At 39.5% G+C, this 19,204-nt stretch overlaps 6 protein-coding genes and 2 non-coding genes across 8 annotated transcripts; 5 read left to right on the top strand and 3 right to left on the bottom strand.

The window, feature by feature from the left end:
• The first annotated feature begins 130 nt into the window (after nucleotides 1-130).
• LOC133714876 (uncharacterized) lies at nucleotides 131-1,924 on the top strand. Its single transcript, XM_062141143.1, has one exon. It carries the CDS (start codon nucleotides 389-391, stop codon nucleotides 1,517-1,519), a length of 1,131 nt encoding a protein of 376 aa, XP_061997127.1. The 5' UTR covers nucleotides 131-388; the 3' UTR covers nucleotides 1,520-1,924.
• Nucleotides 1,925-2,124: 200 nt separating this feature from the next.
• Nucleotides 2,125-3,332, top strand: LOC133718014 (uncharacterized). Its single transcript, XM_062144799.1, has one exon. The coding sequence runs from the start codon at nucleotides 2,715-2,717 to the stop codon at nucleotides 3,198-3,200; it is 486 nt and encodes a 161-aa protein (XP_062000783.1). The 5' UTR covers nucleotides 2,125-2,714; the 3' UTR covers nucleotides 3,201-3,332.
• A 27-nt stretch (nucleotides 3,333-3,359) lies between these two features.
• LOC133718013 (small heat shock protein, chloroplastic) lies at nucleotides 3,360-4,527 on the bottom strand. Its single transcript, XM_062144798.1, has 2 exons — nucleotides 4,159-4,527; nucleotides 3,360-4,054 (listed from the first exon to the last, which is right to left on the bottom strand). The coding sequence occupies exons 1-2, from the start codon at nucleotides 4,403-4,405 to the stop codon at nucleotides 3,624-3,626; spliced, it is 678 nt and encodes a 225-aa protein (XP_062000782.1). The 5' UTR covers nucleotides 4,406-4,527; the 3' UTR covers nucleotides 3,360-3,623.
• A 1,737-nt stretch (nucleotides 4,528-6,264) lies between these two features.
• LOC133714873 (protein IQ-DOMAIN 17-like) lies at nucleotides 6,265-8,842 on the top strand. Its single transcript, XM_062141139.1, has 5 exons — nucleotides 6,265-6,791; nucleotides 6,903-7,289; nucleotides 7,377-7,622; nucleotides 7,751-7,927; nucleotides 8,034-8,842. The coding sequence occupies exons 1-5, from the start codon at nucleotides 6,663-6,665 to the stop codon at nucleotides 8,706-8,708; spliced, it is 1,614 nt and encodes a 537-aa protein (XP_061997123.1). The 5' UTR covers nucleotides 6,265-6,662; the 3' UTR covers nucleotides 8,709-8,842.
• A 565-nt stretch (nucleotides 8,843-9,407) lies between these two features.
• On the top strand, nucleotides 9,408-9,479 carry TRNAG-UCC (transfer RNA glycine (anticodon UCC)). The gene has a single exon. It is a non-coding gene; the product is annotated as a tRNA-Gly (tRNA).
• A 331-nt stretch (nucleotides 9,480-9,810) lies between these two features.
• Nucleotides 9,811-9,882, top strand: TRNAG-UCC (transfer RNA glycine (anticodon UCC)). Its single transcript has one exon. It is a non-coding gene; the product is annotated as a tRNA-Gly (tRNA).
• An 846-nt stretch (nucleotides 9,883-10,728) lies between these two features.
• Nucleotides 10,729-13,203, bottom strand: LOC133714928 (growth-regulating factor 4). Its single transcript, XM_062141214.1, has 4 exons — nucleotides 12,531-13,203; nucleotides 12,229-12,399; nucleotides 11,708-12,149; nucleotides 10,729-11,632 (listed from the first exon to the last, which is right to left on the bottom strand). Exons 1-4 carry the CDS (start codon nucleotides 12,748-12,750, stop codon nucleotides 10,849-10,851), a joined length of 1,617 nt encoding a protein of 538 aa, XP_061997198.1. The 5' UTR covers nucleotides 12,751-13,203; the 3' UTR covers nucleotides 10,729-10,848.
• Nucleotides 13,204-17,098: 3,895 nt separating this feature from the next.
• On the bottom strand, nucleotides 17,099-18,869 carry LOC133715413 (uncharacterized). Its single transcript, XM_062141902.1, has 2 exons — nucleotides 18,683-18,869; nucleotides 17,099-17,441 (listed from the first exon to the last, which is right to left on the bottom strand). Exons 1-2 carry the CDS (start codon nucleotides 18,803-18,805, stop codon nucleotides 17,346-17,348), a joined length of 219 nt encoding a protein of 72 aa, XP_061997886.1. The 5' UTR covers nucleotides 18,806-18,869; the 3' UTR covers nucleotides 17,099-17,345.
• Between the last annotated feature and the right edge of the window lie 335 nt (nucleotides 18,870-19,204).

Here is a 19,204-nt window from a genome sequence, read left to right as displayed (position 1 = left end):
GCTTTATTCTTATTCTTTTTGCACTGGTTGGTTCTGTGTTTCATTACAGTTTAGGAAAAACTGCAGATCTTACTTTGGTAAGAACATCTAATACATAACTTACCTAAATCTTGACTTGATTCTCAAGAAGAACGCAGTGGCCCACTTTCCTAATTAGAGATCTTGGTTTCCTAACTTTCGTGGCTATGTCCCTTAATAATTTATAATCTAATATTATTATATTTTCCTACGCCATTTAGAGATTTTGCCCCATTCCTGGAGTGCAAGGGGGTAATGTGATAGTCTATCTATATGTAGCTCCTTTTTTTCTCATATGCTGTTGCGAAATCTTTCCAAGCCTAGGTAGCTCCTATTTGTTTTTCCGCTACCTAGTTGAAGATCGATCGAGATGGGGTGTTTTCTTGAACTGTTATTGCGTTGCTTCGGGGGTTGCTTTGGGATCCAACATCATGACCGGAGGCGGAGCCCTAAGGCCTCTATGAATGCAAAGGTAAAGGCTTTGGAGCCACGGAAGAAGAAGGAAATCGCAAAGCTCCTTGGTCGTCCTGATCTCATTCACATCGGGACCAATCTTTACGAAGATGTAATATTAGACTGTGATATTGTCATGAACCCTGACCTCATTGAAGTGGAATGTGACTCTCACCTTGATGCTGTGAAAAAGCAAGCCTTGTTTGACCAAGTGATTCTTCCACTACGGAGGCCTGAGCTGTTCTCCCACGGCGGCAAGCTCCTCGGTGGTCCACAGAAAGGAGTCTTGCTCCATGGACCACCGCCGAGTAATACTGGCAAAGCAACATTGCTTGCTACAGCCAAATTTATAGCGAAAGAGTCTGGAGCCGTCTTCATCAATGCAAGGAAGATAGCGAATGTGATCATGAGCAATCGGTTCAGCGATTGTGATTCTGCAGAGAAACGGCAACTCATTGCTGCTGTGTTTAGCCTAGCTTATAAACTCCAGCCTGCTGTCATATTTATTAATGACATGGATAGTTTCTTGGGGCAACTCTCCCAAACCAACATGAAAACTGAGTTCACGGACTTATGGGATTGCTTTTTTACAGACCACAAGCATGAGCATGCTCAAGTACTGGTTCTAGCCACCACTAGTAAATGTAATCGTGCATCACCGGAGCTTGACGAAGCAATACAATGGCGCCTTCCTCGGGTCTTGGAGATTCGGATGCCCCGGAGGAAGGAGAGGGCAGAGATACTAAAGTTGATTTTGAAGGGCGAGAGAGTTGAACACAATATTGATTATGACCACGTAGCTGCATTGACTGAGGGTTACGCAGTTTCAGATCTTTTCCAACTTTGCAAGAAAGCAGCTTACGTTCCTATCAGAGATCATCTACTGTATGAAGAAAAGAGTGGAATTAAACAATCGTCTCCGCCAAGGCCAATGTCACAGTTGGATTTAGAGAACGTACGTGGTGATTGTACAACTTATTCCATACTTGAACAAGTTGTTACAGCAAATGACGACTATATCAGCATTACTGGATCAAACTCACAATGAGAATCACCATCAACAGCTGAAACGGATAGTGAGCTCTTTAGCCTTTAGTTATAGAGGTAAAGATGACAGTAATGTGATGGAGAAGAGAGACAGAGAAGCAGGAAATACCATACTTGTAAACGATATATCAAGAGTGCGCAGCGGCACCAAAAAAAGGAAGCAAAAGGTGGATTCACCGGGACATGCACCAATTGACAATTAACGAATGGAGAGACACAATATCATATAGGCATAGAAAGTAGTTAGAGATCGAACGATTTAAGGCTTCAAGACACAATGTAACATTATGTCTGTGAATGCTCATCATTAGTTATACGTGTGTGTATATATATACACCTTTCGTGTTGTTTAACGTACTTGAGGATTTACTGAGCAATTAACGTATTTTACTCTGGTGAAGCAACAACATCAGTGGCCAAAACCTGATTATCTAAGTTCATTGTATAATCAAATTTCACACTTCAGGAAATCTGATTGGATTGATCAACGTCGCAAGTTTATTACTTCGAGAACTTCTATTGTTTAAATGATAAGTTCAACCTTTCAAAAAAAAAAATTTGATAAGTTCAAGTGTTCAACACCATTAAGAAAAGTGTATTCATCCAATCAACAACTTCCTAATATATTGCTTTTACTTGCAAGTCATCTACTAATATAATTAGGTTAGGTTACTCTTCTTGTGTATGCTAACCTTCCTTTGACATCACCATAAGGATGATGTAGCTTACAAACAAGGTGTACAAAAAATCAACCAACTTAATGAGGTGGTTTTCTACTTCGAATCTGTTAAAGATCTTCATAGCCCCCATGCCTCATTATGAAACCACCCTTATAGTCTAAACTAGTGTCCATCCTACAAAAGCTAGACCATTTGGCTTCTACCACGCACCTCTTAAGTAATTTCCAATACAATTTCATTAGAGCTGAAAGCTACCATGTGCATGCGTGTTGACAATTGCCTTATCTTTTCCTCTAAGATTCATATAAATACCCATCCCTCTTGTTTTGGCTCCCAATCCATATTGCCCTTCTCAACAGAACATAAAACAAAACCCTCATTCCTTACGCCTTTCCTTAATTAATGTCACCTTTGCTCCTTTCTCACTATATAGATGACACCTTTATTCCTTCACACTCCCAATAGCTAAAGCCACCACCAAGTTATAGACTCTAGCTCCTTGGCTCTTGGACAAAAATGGGCAACTGTTTTGTTCTTTGCAGAATCAGTACTGCTTCTCGGATTGTTTCTGAGGATGTTGCGCCGAAGCAAGGAAAAGTTGTGAAGGTTCTGAAGATGGACGGGAAAGTTTTAGAATTCAGGGCACCTATTCTTGTCAAGAATGTCTTGTTGAGCTTTTCAGGCTCTGCAGGTATAGGTGTATCAAAGCAATTAGCTTCAGAACATCTCCCTGCAAATTATGAACTGAAGTTAGGGAAGTTTTACTATATGGTTCCTCTTCTTGGTTCTGTTACAAAAAACAACAGGACAGCTTCTGCTACAACAAGAAGGATTAAAATTGTAATAACTAGGCAACAGCTTCAGGAGCTTTTGACAAACCAAGTATCAGTCCAGAAGTTACTTTCATTTTCAGGGCCGGAAATTAAACCGTGTAATTTGGTTGATCCTTCCACAAATTGGAAGCCTAAGCTTCAGGTCATCCCTGAAGGAAGTGAGCACTGAACGTCACAACTAGATAATAGAGGCATAAGGCACACCAGGTTGGTTAATTGTAATGTATAATGTAACTTATGGGATTGAATTGTACTCATCAACTTTGCAATCAACACGTTTTTCACCTTAATTATTTATATTTTCTGAACTTGTTAGGTAGGCTCTCAGTGATCAGCAGGACAAAATCTATGATTACCATTAATTATTAGAAAGCGCAGGAAGTTTAGGTAGAGTGAAAAATAAGGTCACGCTTTTCGACTCTTACAAGTTTTGAGTATTAGTTCAGCTTTGATATTTCACACAGAGAAGGCACATGCCACCATACTTGTTCCGGCAAAGATGTTCCATGATTAGCTAGGTCATCTAATCCCTTATTCCCATTTCACATGGTAAACAAGCCTATACAAACATACCGAGAAGGACTCTATATGATCACTTGATTTCTACATCAACGACATTGCGCTCCACTTTGGTCTTGGGAATGGCAATGTAGAGAACACCATTCTTGAGCTCTGCGTTCACTTTGTTCTTGTCACAGTTATCAGGAAGCTGAAGGCGTGTGTTGTAGGAACTGAAGCTCCTACTAAACCACGCATCGTCCTTGTTCTCTTCCTTGTTTCGCTCACCCTTTATAACAAGCACATCATCCTCAATGGACACCTTGACATCCTCTTTAGAGAGTCCTGGCATGTCAAACCGCATTTTGATCTCATTCTCGTCGTCTCTGATGTCCCAAGGAGCGCGAACCTCGCCTCCTGATCGGCTTCTGCTGCCGGGGAGTATCATAGTGTCTTCGAAAATACGGTCCATTGTGTCCAGCATCTGGCGCATAGTCCTCATTGGTGACATGGGGTCTAATAAACCTGCAAATTGGTAACAATTTGAGTGATAACAGCAACGAATTCCAAGAAATAAAGAGGCCAACGATACTACACATATGACATCAGTTTCAAGTTTTGTTACTTACCAAAAGGTGACACATCCACAGCCAACCTAGAGCTAGGCCTCTTCTCCATTTGAGTCCCTTGGTTACTACCCTGATTAACAGCCACGTCAACATTTCCATCTCCACCGGCCTGAGCTCTCAGCGCCGGCAGTCTACGTGGTGGTGAAGGAAAGCTGGCTGAGCGCGAAATAACATTTGCTTTAGCTGAAGCCAATGCTTTGCTTGCCACAAAAGGTGATGGTGATGACGAGGCCAATGTTGAAGCCATAGTTTTAGTGACAGACAAAGTTGTGCACAGAAAGAAAATGAGTCTAAAGTCTTTTTGAGAGAGGAAGCTTCTGTTTTCTTGCCAACTAGAGCTTGGAGATTGCTTGGTGAAAATGAGAAGGGATGAATGTAAATTTATAGGTAAGGGAGGGAAGCTTGGAGAAGGGCCTTGAACATGGGGAGTGTGATAGTGTGAAGGTTCTGGATCTAATACTTGTAATTCTTACATTTTCTTGGGCTTTCGGGAATGATCGATGTCATGTCATGACTCATGATATCTATCTTTTCTTCTTAGCTAGTTAAAGAATGTGATATCGTAATTAGACCCTTGAACTCTGAGATATTTTCAGACGACCCCCTACTGTGTGCTGTGTCATTCAGTGCAAAGCTTTGCATACGTACAAATCCATCCTTGTCTTTCTCCTCTTTCATCTCTCAAATTGAAGACAAAAAATCTGTAAAGATACGAATAAAATGCCGAAGTCTTGTGTATTCAATAGTACTTTTAGATAAGTAAAATGCCGAAGTTTATGATCTTGTCTTTTTAAGCAACTTGTTCAAAATATCACGCTCTTATTCAAATCCTGATCATTTTAACTTAGAATTACTCAAAATGCAATTATTGTCACTAAAAAATGAAGCCATGTTTACCCATAATATTTGTTTGGCTGTACAATATAGGTAGAGAAATACCATCTCTAGCAGTAGCAACAATGGAGTAACCCTTGTGCTTCAACCAGGAAAGAGCCAAGATTATGAAATTAGCCACTATTTTATATGCATAAGTTAAGCAATTTAATCACCTTACCACAATCTAGAAGGTCTTATGAGTCATTTGGCTACCTGAGGCTGAGGACAACAAATTTGGAGCTCAAATAGTAGTGTAGTGGCTTACAGTTTTTGAGGTTGCCAAACTGGGTTCTAGTGCTACTGCCCATTCTTTGTTCTTTCCTCTTGTTAATGCATGAGGAGGACTCTTCTGCAGCAACTACTTTCAAATATTCACCTACTCTGTAAACACTCATAAAGAAAGTAGCAGAGAATCCAAGAAAGCTTGAATGTATCTATTGAATGGACTACTGCTCCTTTTCCACATAAATACAACAATCCCATCTTCTACTGCATTTATTCCTAAAAAGGACCTAAAGTGACCCAAAATCTCATGTATTCCATAACAAATGAATGAAAGATCCCATAACCTTAATCAATAGCCCCTTACCCAAAAATCCCAATCCCCAAAAGAAGACCATCTTCCTCCCAATCTTATGTTAAGCAATTTCCAGTTTCCCCCAAAAGTTGACCAGTTCTTTTATTGTGCTCCATTAACCAAATATTTAAGTGAAATGTTTGTTTAAGTTTCAAAATAAATTTTCTAACGTCTATTTAAACTTCACTTTTGTCAAAATTTTCTAAAAATTCAGGTTGCTGCTACTAACCGGTTTGATGAATATCGCTCTCTTTAACTCGAGTCCTCCTTACATGAATTTTATAGCCATTCAAACAGCAAAATTCTTTGCAATTTATAAAGTCAAAATTGCTTGAATCTCAACGAAGTTAAGACTCACAATAATGTTGATTTGACTGAATTAATTCTAACATGATAAACATCAAAACATAATATGAACGCTAAATATTTGACTAAACGCACGCACACAATAGTAAACTAGTCAAAGTACAGGCAGATTACTAGGCTCTAGCCTTCTAATTAAATCCGGTGCTCCAAAAAAAGAGAAAAACATCAAAACTTAACAATTCCTTCATCATATTTTTTTTACAGAAAACATGTAAAAGCAAAAGTAAAAGGCTAAGTTCCCCTCCCTCTCTTTGCTTCAGCTTTCAGCAGTCTCGAGAGGTATTCTCCATTTTACTGTTTCATGTTGGTCTCAACTCTCTGACACAGTGCTCCCCATTAATAAATTCCTCCATGCCACAAGAAAACACAACGTTTCCTTTTCCTCTTTACCATTATACACTGCCCTGCATATGGTAACGTTTATATATATACACCATTACAGTGATTACACAGTGAAAGAAAGGCCTGCTCTGCCTCCTATATGCATGGACTTAACAGTAACATTTTGCAGAGACCCACTTGCTGCAGAGAGCACATAATACTTTGTTCTCTTCCTTCCCCTTCATTTAAGTCTCTGCACCTTCAGCATTCATATATACCACCTACTCAAAACAACAATCTCCTATAAGAAAAAGGTTCCTTACAGTTCATCTATGGATACCATTAATGTGTAGCTTTTAGTAGCATGGGGAAGACTGGAGGAGGAGGCTCATGGTTGACTGCGGTCAAAAGGGCTTTCAGATCTCCCACCAAGAATGAGAAAAGCAACACCAGGAGGAGAGAAGAACTACAAGAACATGAGGAAGAAGAAAAGGTACACATATTTCAGTGCTATAGTCTACTCTAATGGTTAAAGTTAGCTTGTAAAATTTTGTAACTACGAGATCTGTAAATTACTGACTTATTGTTGGGGTTGTTTTTGCAGAAGAGAGGAAAAAGGAGATGGATTTTCAGGAAGCCTGTGAATCAGGAAACAGTCATACATGTGCAGCATACTGAAGAGAAAACCTTATCTAAAAATGCCACAGAAACTGCTCAGACTGCAACTGCGGCTTTACTAAAGCCTGTTTGCCAAGATAATGAGACTGTTACTAATGGAGCTGCTGAAGAACAAAGAAATGCTCTTGCAATGGCCGTGGCGACGACAGCAGCTGCTCAGGCAGCGGTTGCAACTGTCCAAGCAGCGGTGGAAGCTGTTCGTCTCAGTACTAATTCTAGTTCTAGTAACTGTAATCTCTATAGGCCACGGCCTTCTATTTTCGTTAGAGATTACGCGGCCATTGCTATTCAGACTGCCTTCAGAGGATATCTGGTAACTAATCATTGACATTAATCCTTGTTAGTTAAAATGTGGCATGCTAAATTACTAATAATTAATGTGGTTTCGGGTTTAAACTAGGCGAGAAGAGCTCTTCGGGCGTTGAAGGCGCTGGTGAAGCTTCAAGCATTAGTGAGAGGCCACAATGTTAGAAAGCGAGCAAAGATGACTCTACAATGCATGCAAGCACTGGTTCGAGTCCAAGCTCGGGTTCTTGACCAACGAACTAAGAGGCTTTCGCATCAAGGAAGCCTAGATTCCATGTTCAGTACAGATCATCCCAATTCTAGCTTATGGGGGTCACATTTCTCAGACAGGAAGTCCATTGTAAGCAATTTATGAAAATTCTTTAATTTCAGTACTAAAACTTTAGCTATTGTTTCAGTTATAATTTCTTTTTGGTGAACTTAGATGTAATTGTCTCTGTTATAATTCAAGTGTAAATGTAATTGTAGTCAAGAGAAGAAGAAAGTAGTACCTTGGATGATGAAGAGGATGATTGGGTCCATTGGGATGATCTCCAGCCAAAAACACTAGAGCATATTCAAGCCATGTTGCATAAAGCGAAAAAAGCTGCAGCCTCAAATCGCGAAAGGACTACTCTTGCTTATGCCTTGTCCAACACAAACCAGGTCTTAGATCTATCTACCACATACCCTTTTATTCTGTTATAATGTCTTCAATAAACCTGTATATAACTATATATAAGTAGCTCATAATTGCTAAATTTTTGGGCAGGAGGAGCTAGAGGAGAAGTTTAATATGCTTGATGGGTGGACAAGAAGAAAGCAGTGGGAGAATGGGAGAGCTTCTTGTGATCAGCAAAGAGCAGACCCTATTGTAAAAACAGTTGAAATGGACACCTCTAGACCTTACTCTTATAGTCCAACCCCCAATTTGAAACGAGCAGAATATCAATACCAGTGCCATCACTACCAACAACAACAAAGATCTCATCAGTACTCATATCCGGTTGCCTCTCCACAAGCACCAACCACACCATTTGCATCCCTTACAAGAATTCCGCAAGTGCACTCGGCTAGCCCTCGTTGCTACATTAGAGAAACCGGTCATGGAGTTGGAATGGGGGAGAGTGAAGTGCCAAACTACATGGCTGCAACAGCTTCAGCCAAGGCTAGGATTCGGTCACAAAGCGCACCAAGGCACAGACCTGCAACACAGGACAGAGAAAAACAATGCTCAGCAAGGAAGCGCCTTTCATTCCCGGTTCCATCTGAGCAATCTGGTACTAATTGCACTTCAGACATCGAGTTGAAGAGCCCGAATTATAAGGGGATTAATGGAGGCCAAGCAATCCGAAGAGAGCACAAAGCAAGCAATGTGTCTTATTATGTAACAGACAGTGAGACATCTCCAACTTCCAGAGGTGAACTAAGAAGGTGGTTGAGGTGATTAGCAGCCTAGCTATGGCAATTTAAGGCAGTAGTGATTTAGTTTTCTCAATGCCAAATGCACATTATGTGATGATGATTATAGAGACTGATGTATTCAACTTTTATGATTAATAAACTTCAAGCAACTGCATAATATCCTCAGTTTCAACTGTCACATTGTTCAAGTGTTCATTTCCCTCACTTCTAACCAAAATATATATTCATTTTGATCAAGAATCTTTGAACAGAGAGGCGTAAAGAATTAAAGATTAAGCAGATTACAATTTTCTTTCTTTACATTACACAAAGCTAAAGTATTGGATGTTTTATCTTTTTTATTGCCAAAGCTTCTAGCATGTGAAGGCTTGGTAACCGAGAAAGAAACAAATCGAATAGGGAAAAAGAAAAACCTCAGCAACATGATTTACAAGAGTAAGAAAAGAAAAGATAGAGACTCCCAAGCAGATATCAATCAAGAAAAAGATGAAAAGAACCATTATATATGATTCGAACTCAAAATGTAGACCTAATTCCTCTGTTACCTCTTAGAGATTGGAAGTAAATCAAAAGTCTACAGTTTTTGTCCCTTTGCGATCATTTGTAGCAGTAAAAACTGCAATAGATGTTATTGGCAGGCAGTTCATCAATTTTTGACCTATGGTGTGACCTAGAAGTACTGTTGAACTGAAGTTCTGAAATAAAATGAAAAGAGCATGCAGCGTTTGTAGTCCAACGGTTAGGATAATTGCCTTCCAAGCAATAGACCCGGGTTCGACTCCCGGCAGACGCATTTCTCTTTTGCTTAATTATTCCTAATTTCCTATAGACCCTCCTTAAAATTCCAACTCCCCGACTCCCGAGCTGATATTATGTTACTCGTAAAGCTCATTTTATCGTATATACGGTTTCATTTGAATTCATTTTCCTTAATACTCAAACTCTATAGCTGATATCATGTTAATCGTAACACCCACTTTATCGTTGATACTATCGAGGATATCAAATTTTTTTACATTACTCGTGAAAGCTAACTTTATCGCAAATACAAGTACTACTTGACTATTTCTTCTCATCTAAACCAAAAATCTACAGTACATTTTGAGCCGATCAAATAGCATCTAGCGTTTGTAGTCCAACGGTTAGGATAATTGCCTTCCAAGCAATAGACCCGGGTTCGACTCCCGGCAGACGCATATTATTTTTGCCTCTTTTTGAGTTCATTTCCTTTAAAACTCCAAGTTCTTCTTCTTTCAAAGATATCATATTTCATCACGCTGCTCATGAAGTTAACTTTGTCCTGGATACAAATCGCAACTCTTGGTCATGCTTAGGACATTGACAAGATTTGGATTCATTCGCCACCCTCACCTACATAGGCCTCCCTCGGGCCTCGGCTTTCAATTTCCACCAATTGAGATCTGCACTTCACGAGCCATGTCTATTTCTCTTCATCTAATACACAAAAACTAGGCCACATTTGGAGCCAATCTTCTGGTGAGGCCTTGAGGTCATGACTCTGCCTCTAAAATAGGTGGCGCCGGATATTGAACGAAACAGATTACATCAGTGTCTTACAGTCTTCTCTGCTAAAAATAGCACTAAACAGCATCGGCACTGCCGTATATGATCACAGAGAACAACTTCAAATGACAGAAAAGTTGCATACTTTAAGCCGCTTAAAGCCACATTTTCTCCCACATCCAGGAAATGGTTACTACTAGTCATCATCAATGGCGTCATTGAGTATAACAATCCAAGAATCTCATACGTTTGCTTATGCAGCCATTGTAACTTTCATTTTAGTACTAAATATCGAAGCTAAAATGGACTCATGCTGCAGACTCCCAAGTCAATTAGAAGCCAAAAAGAACTTTTAGCTTCTCTTAATATAAGCAATTAGATGGGATTAGTCAGCTAATCATTAGTAGAAGCATCTAACACAAACCTTAAAAGTCCCCGGCATAGATTAAGACATATAGTACAGGCAAAATGATAAAAGTGATTGAACGAAGGTTCTGTTCTTTAAACAAGAAAGGTCGAAAACATGAAAGACTAGATCTTTTTTTTTTTTTATCAAATAACCAAATTGAAATCCTCTTTAGTAGTCAAAGAACTACACCAAACTAAGCCGAAATAACAACATGATCTGAAGAAAATGACTATGCTTTGCTCTGATTCGACCACAGAGAAACAGTCTCTGTTTTGGCCCTTGAACTCGTAAGATTTGGGCTACTATTTCCACTGCTATCAGAGAATGAAGCAAACGTTTTTTGAAGAACCCCCGATGGCGACGACACCGTATTCCCCAATGGGCTACTAAACTCGCCGTGGTTACCGTTAGTGGTGATCGGAGACGACGGGTTTGAGGCGGCGCTGGTGGTGGGCTTTAAGACCTCGGCTAAAGGCCCACCAGGCGGAGAAGGAACCCAAGAAGCAGGGGTGAGCCAGGTCGAGACTTGTGGCTTAATCCCGTTTCCACTTCCATGGCTACATCCCAAGCTCATCTGCGTCTGACCCATCTCATCGCTAATGGAATTGTAGCCTCCCATTGATAGTGTCAATGAAGAAGGTGAGAGCTTCCCACTTGATGGAAGAGAGCTGTTGTTGTTGTCTCCGTTGTCGTTTTTGGACCAAGCATCGATGAAGCTTCTTGGGGTTTCTTCGAGTAGAGGGTTTTCCAAAGCAACCACATCAGGATTCAGAAACATGTTGCAATCATTACCTTGTTGTTGATGATGACCATCTCCGGCATTGAAATTTGTATAAGAATTTAGATTCAAGAAACACTCTTCCTCAGAACGCTGGCCGAAAACAGAACTATTTGCATCGAAGTAGGGGATCCTAGAGCAGCTCAGCTCTGTTTTGCTCTGCATCATATCGTGCCATTGCGCATCGGAGCTACTCATCGGAGCAGCTTCAGTTTTCATCATCCACTCCACGCCTCTGAACACACACAAAAATCAGCTCAATTTTCTACCTTTAACTAAGAGCAACGTTAACTTCAAAACAATCACCCACCTGACTCCTCTGTCTGATGAAACAGAGTTTACACCACCTCCAAAAGGTGCAGACTTTACACCGGCCTTGTCCAAATACATCTGAGTCTGATGAAATGGTTGAAGTGAAGATCCGAAAAACTGAGTCGGGTACCCATTTTTGCTCATCTCGTGGCTTGGATTCGAGATAGTGGGAGGAGATAGTGGCCGAATGTTGTTGCTATTGTTGTTGTCACGGCGAACCCTCTTAGCGGTGGTAGCAGTGGTGCTTGTAGTATTGTTGGCATGAATTTCCACATGCTTTCTTGAACGGGGACGGCCTCTGTGCATGTGGCGCTCACAGTACTTCTGGTTCGGCGCAACATCTCTCGAACACCTCCATTTCTTCCCGTCCGTCCTCTTGCACCGCCCCGGCTCCGGATCTTTGCTATTCGACAGCCTCAAATTGAACCCACCGCCGCTCACTGCAACCCCCCAAACAAATCAAAAACCCGAGAAAACAAACTTGGTTAATTCAAAGACAGAAGAAAAATCGGTCATTACATGGAGATTGAGAAACCGAGGCGGAGGCGGAGGCGGTGGTAGTGGGAAAGAGGAGGTCACGAGGCACAGGGATAGAAGCCATCATGTACTTGTAAATCATGGCTTGCCTCTCAAGCTCCTTCCACTGTTGATTAGTGAAAGGAAAATCCAAAGCTGCTGTCGTCATGCCTCCTGCAAGAACATATCAGCTTCTTCAGTCTTTTATTAAAGATTGAAGCTTTCAGATACAGGACAGAAAAGACTGATTGAAACCTAGTTTGCATTGACCTGAAACGAAAAGGGTCTCTAAAATTCACACAAACCTGGGGATCTGAGAGCGGTTGAGGTGTGATGATGAGTATTTGTATTTGATAAGTACTGAAAAGGCTGCAAGCCTCTCAAAACTGAACCTCCACTACTACTACTAGAAGAACCAGCTGCTGGTTCTGCAACACCAGGGGGTCTGTTACACGTGGGACCATCGCCACCGTCACATCTTTGATCTGGACGGCCACGGTTGTCATGATGGACCATCATCATCATCTTCTTCCTTGGTTACTACTACTGTTGCAGGGTTCACACTCCAACTCAAAAACTAGCTCTTCAATTTCCTTGTCTTAGACGCCTAATAATTAATGGAAAACCCACTTTGGCCTATTTTGGGAAACCACTACCTTTCCAATCGAACACTCTGAGCTGCCCTTAACTTTTTGGTTCTGCTGCTTCTGAGAAAAGCTTTGTGCTCTGGCTTATGGGTGTTTCAGAATTTCAGAGCAAAGATATAGACCCCCATATATCCTATTATCTCAGCCCTTTAGAAATAAAAGAAAATGAAAACTCTTTCTTTTTCCTTTATCTTTTTTTTTGCTGGCTTTTTGTATGAATGGGATTTGATTAATGGGTTGCCGCCATTCTTAGCCTGTGATTTGCTTCCATGCTTCCAACATTCGCACACCAAATCATATACTAGTAGCGTAGCTAGTTGCCTAGTTGACAAAGCAAAAGAGAGGAGCCACACCCACCACTACTCCCCCTCTCTTTCTCATGAGTCATCATTATTGCGGTATCTATCGTTTTCTGCATGTCAGGCTAAAACAACCGTACTCATCCTTTCACATTTCTTTTATTATTGGGAGGAAACCTCTTCATCTATGTAACAGTCTCTCTACATTAAACATAATACGACAAGACATAGGTTTACCATAAATTCCTCTCTCTCTCTGATTTAACCTTTCATTACACTAGTACAAAACTATGAACAACTACGATAGAAGGTTTTAAGTGTTAGTTGAGCTAATGTTCCATCAATGGAAAATTTGAATCACATGTAAAGTACGGGGGAATACGTAAAAATTTACAGTGAGCAAACTCTCGAGTTCGCAATCAATACAAAAATTGCGAGAATAGTACTGACGACATGACTGCTATTTTACTTTTCTATTATCGAGTCAGTGAATCGGATATGTCAGACAACACAATCGGAGTTAAATATCTCCGCATAAGAAACTAAACAATACCCTAATTGTGGCAATAAACATTTGGAGATTTTGTGATTCAAAATATGAAAGCTCGGAAGAAGACATCAATATCATGTTTATTATTCAAACAACATGTACATAGTTATTGAGTGATCAAAAACTTTATGATGAGTTACTCTTAAATTTAAAATGAAGACACGATATATTGTGAGAATAATCTTGACAAAACGATTGTTGTTTTACTTTGCTATTATCAAGTTAGTGAATCATGCTTTAAAAACCAAACATAAATTACAATTACATATGGTGAAAATTACTTTAAATATAGTAAATCACAAGTTACCCAACTTCGATGTTGTAACATCTTTTGTCGTTATAGGCACCGTTAGGCGTTAGCCCCTTTGGTGCATCGAGAGGTGCAATGGACCCAAACTAGACGCAAACGTCCCCCACTCGCATCACTGAGCGCGTAGCTTATCCCTATAGCAAAGCCTCGATTCTGATTGGTCCGTGACCACAAGCGCTCACGCGGTTGAGATTGGGAATTATTGCATGATGGCGACTAGAGGTGAGGGTGGTAATGACAAAGGATAGAATTCTGGGCCACATGATCTGCATCAAGATTTTTTATTTTAATTGGGCTTGTTTTTCTACTTGTAATTTAATTGGACTTGGGTCCCTTGAAAAATATCCCATCTTGTAAATATGACCAAAAACGTTTAATTGCCACAACTATTCATTGAGTAAGATCAAGTTGGTTGGATCTTATTGGGTGACAAAACGGTTATTTATTGGCATCTAATTCATACTTTCTACATGTATCCAGCAAATTTCTTAATAGATTCAGTAATTATTATTTGTTAATTATTTCTTGCTAGCTTTCCCATATTACCCTCATCTTTATATCCAGCAAATCAGATTTTTGTACCCAGAAAATTTGGGGAAAACCTATCTGACAAACATCAATTTAGGCATTTAGCAGGAATCTCATAATTGTGGTATAACCAGGGCAATTGGTTGGGTGAATTTACGATTAATTATAGTGATTCTTCCTTTGATCTAACATTTTTAGTTGGGTGACTAAGAATATTTAAAAAAAAAAAATCAGACACTTAGAAGCAAAGATTTGTTGAAATTAATTTATAGAATAGTTGTGCTGCTGAGTTTGCATGCTAATAATGATTTTCTTTTGGTTGATCAAAACCTTTATTATTCATCCTCCACAACAGATGAATTCTGGACGGTTCTTTAAACATAAGAGCAAGACTGAAGGGTCTATAATCACATGAATTTTTCATGAATCTGTTGAATTTGTGAGTCCTATTTCAATTTGTTGAATACTGATCAAAATGAAGTTGACCCAGAGGCTTGGTGGGATTGGATTCTCAAAGATCAGAAGTTTGGATTTTGTTGCTGGGTAGTGAAGACATGGGTATTTTGGGAAAGTTAATTAATATATTTAAAATAAACTAATTGATGGGTGTATTAAGAAAATTGTTGGGTACATTTAGAATGACCTATGTCTAAATTACTCCCTTACCAAACCCCTAATTCTTACTTGAAGTGCTAATGTGTTTAATTCGGAAGTATTAGCATCAGGTATGTGTTCGATGAATTACTGGTCAATTCAAGATTATTTATGAAAGACTTAATAATATCTTAAATCGTTTGTTAAATCACTTTTCAATACTTATGAACTCGTTTAAAAGACGTTCTGTTGAAAAAATATATATATATATATATAATGAAAGCTTTGAAACATAAAGTGGTAATTGTGTTGACATGACTTGATACACAGTATAATGGAGGATTGTATTGTGGTTGCTAAGCAAACTGATATTGTTGATAGTGCAGTGCACATGAATCAATATTTGATGTTACATAATACAAGACCTAGATAACAGCTTTCTCATAATGTTGTGACAAAACAAGTGGCTACCAGAAAAAGATCTCTCCGAGAGTAATGTGGGTTTCCAAGGAAGGACATTATTGTCCTGTTAAGGGTGATGAGGTGGCAGCTTGGGGTCATGGGCTGGGCTGGCCCAGACAGACAGCTGGGGAGGGTGCTCATCACATTCACATTTACATTATGCAAAGACAAATCCCTCTTTCTCTCTTTGAATCCCTGCCTTTCCTTTCCTCTTTGTTATCAGTCTATTTCTGAGAACACTGTCCTCACCATTGCAGTCAGACATTCAATTGGTACTACATAACAGCTTCAGCTTTTAGCACAGTAAAAAGAATTTACAGACCGGCCGACTTATTTAGGATAATTTAGTCTTTAGTCAACCGCTATCGACCGACTTCTTTTAAATAATTTAGTTTTTAGTTAACTCCTAATTTAACTAAATCAAATCAACGAGCGACAATCCAATTTTGACTTTCCCATCAAATAATATGGGGGTTTCCGGGTCGGTCGGTGGGATTTGAAAATATGAGAACCATGTCCATATTGTGTTACATAGATTGTGTAATTTTCCTAAGTCGAGGCATTATTGTGCTTGGAAGGGTGTGTCTCCAAGAATGGAACAATGGAATATCAAGAGCATGGACCGCTTGGTTGAATAATATAGTGTTCAATGTTCCCAATGATATTGAATTATTGATGATAAGGAAGGAAGCAAGGAACCAGAGGAAGGAAAGCTACCACCGCCAAGGAAACACCAACTCTTTCCCAAGGTCAGAAACAGCTCACAGAATCATAAGTGCCATCATTTCATTTGTCTAATTAGGATTTTTCAAAATTTCAACGGTGTTCTATACTCCAGTGATTTTTTTTTTTTTTTTTTTTTTTTTTGGCGGAAATACTCCAGTGATTTAAAAATCCGGAATTATTATGTCAGAAAAAGTTAGATTGTAAATAATTTACAGTTTACCCCACTCAATGAGTTCTGAGTTCTAGAGTTTCAATATTCGATAGTTCTGTTACGAAAAAAGATGCATCTGCTTTCTACTTAGGTAGTGGTTAGGGGAGGATGGGCTTTTACCTATCTCATATCAAGGGACCACATAGGTATAGGGTGTTTCCCCAAGTTGTTTTGGGGTAGGGAACCCTCCAACCTTTTCAATTTTCAGTGGGGGGTTTCCATTCTTCCCTATCTTCTTGTTGTTCTTTTCTTTATTATGACCATACCAAATTACCAATCGTGATGGAGAAGGGTTCAAGGAACCAATGCGTTCATGAATGTTGGATACGCACCTTCTGAGGTCCACTATATCAGCATGCGAGGCTAGAAAGCCTTTGTGAGGATTTCTTTTGGGTTGGCTTCTATTTGAGTCCAGTTTTAATTGCGCCCTCCAACCAAACCAAGGCCACCGCATTAACGCATTAACAAATTAGGAAAGAAGCCTTCAAATTGCGCAGCTCTCACTTTCTTGTAATTTGTTAAAATACTGTTATACTTCATAGCCGATAAAGATAAGTTCTCCCAGATAAACATCAAAATCTGAATGCAGCAATAGTTTTCGTCTGCTACTACGAGATACAAAACTCAAGCCTTCAAGTAAATGACGTTACATGATTGGGGATACGATACAAACCAATTACGTCAAAGTTATTCTTTGAGAGGGAGGAGAAACTACATAGAAACTACCTGCATAATAGGAAAAATCATTTTAGGGGCCACAGTATCAAAATGCAGTAGCATACTCTCAAGGCATCTATTCAGCTGCTTCTGCAGGTTGTGGAGCTTCAGTTTGTTTTAAACTCTCAACAGCTGAAATTCGTCTGTCCAGTGACTCATGGAGGCCTTTCACCTGGAGAAACAAAGAAAAAAGAATCACAATTCACCTTTCCTTGTCTTGCAGTCCACTTAAAGGCCAAAGATATTATTGCACACTAATGCTTATGAGAATCCATGAATCTTAAAGACCAGAAAACCATAAAGATAGCACCAACATAAGAGCATACATCAAACCCGAATATAAAATAGAACCATAGGTGATACAGGACAAACAACGAATTTCCAAAGATTCCATAAGTTCTCTCAAGGACTGACACAATCAGCATTGCATAAAACTTTCTCCAAATTGAGTCAGCAGCATGGATAGCAACTTATAGGTTGGATATTGTGTCTGTGCATGTGTTAACAGATTTGGAGCCTAGACACTATCATGCTTTGATGACTAGCTAGAAGCGCTTTTACTTAGCAGGAAAATCTAGTAAGAAGGTTTCTTTCTAGTTCAAGTAGTGAGGCTAATTTCACCCTGTGGAGTACAAATCATACATAAATTATATTTTCGAGTTGCATTTGCATAGACGTTAAGCATATGCTGTCACAGTGTAGTGTTATAGCTAGAAGACTGAAACCATTTCAAGCATGGTAAAAAGTACAAGAAAAGAGCAACCAACACAAGTGTCTGGTTTATATCCAAGACTAGACTCCTTGCCTATATTCAATCAAACCCTCCTCATTTTCTCCCTCCTCAACACAAGATACTGGTTGTAAAGCAGACACAAGTCGGGCCAATACTTGAGCTCAAACCAGTACAACAAGATACCATGAAGCTCAAAACTCACAACTGATACAAGAAGGATCATAAAAAGTACCACACAAAATAACTAGATTAACATTCGAGCTCAAACTAGACAAAAGAAAAGTCGAAAAAAACACCGGCGCATGACTGTTTTCACATCCAAGAAGAGAAGAGCAAGCATAACACACCATCACCCACATTTTCCAGAGCACCCTAATCACTCCATTCCTAAAATACCAACATTATGTTCCCAATTTTCATTTCTTAAACCACATGTTCAAAACCACACCAAAATTTCAATCCCACCCAATGTTCCAACCACCAATCACCAAACCCTAATTTCTTTCCTTATCACAAATCACTTTATCCGCAACCTCATCTTGCAAAATCAATTCCGATTCCAGCAGTACGGGACTTTCTAAACACCCATGAATGCAACAAATCGAGGTTTCTAAACACCTTAATTTCAACATCAACTGAAAATTTGAGACGAAAATGAGGAAGAAAGAGGGCGGTAGTACCTGACGAGAAATGGCCTCATGAGCGACCTTGTAGTCATTGTGAAGGATGTAAAGCCCCGTAAACGACGCCACCGCAGCTCCGGCGAAGAACGACGCCAACCTCACTCGAAGAACGTAACCCATCTTCTCCTTCTTCTTCTTCTTCTTCTTCCCCTTTCTGCCTTCTCCGATCTATAAAGACCTCGTGAAGACCGACGCGTCGTGTTCGTTTCTTATAGGGCTTTGAAAACGCATCGTCGTTTTTTTTTTTTCTGATTCCACTTGTGCCAAAACACATCGCAACGTCGCCGTTTAATCAAAACACTTGTTGTTCTAATTAAACTCAAAACATCCATTTATTTATTTTTGGACGAATTTCTTATGTGAATTTTAATTGATAACTACCTAGATTGTTCTGGATTGTTCGAATTGTTAATTCATTCCAAACTCGGTTAGTAATCAGTATAAATCCACCGACCAAGAGAAAAGAGATATCATTTGGGTTGATTAGTCCTAATCCTCATAGGATCATGAAATACTACG

The sequence above is a fragment of the Rosa rugosa genome, chromosome 6 (assembly GCF_958449725.1).
Source record: "Rosa rugosa chromosome 6, drRosRugo1.1, whole genome shotgun sequence".
Classification (NCBI taxonomy): domain Eukaryota; kingdom Viridiplantae; phylum Streptophyta; class Magnoliopsida; order Rosales; family Rosaceae; genus Rosa; species Rosa rugosa.
The sequence above is the reverse complement of the archived record's forward strand: the minus strand, read 5'-3'. Positions and strand labels throughout refer to the sequence as shown.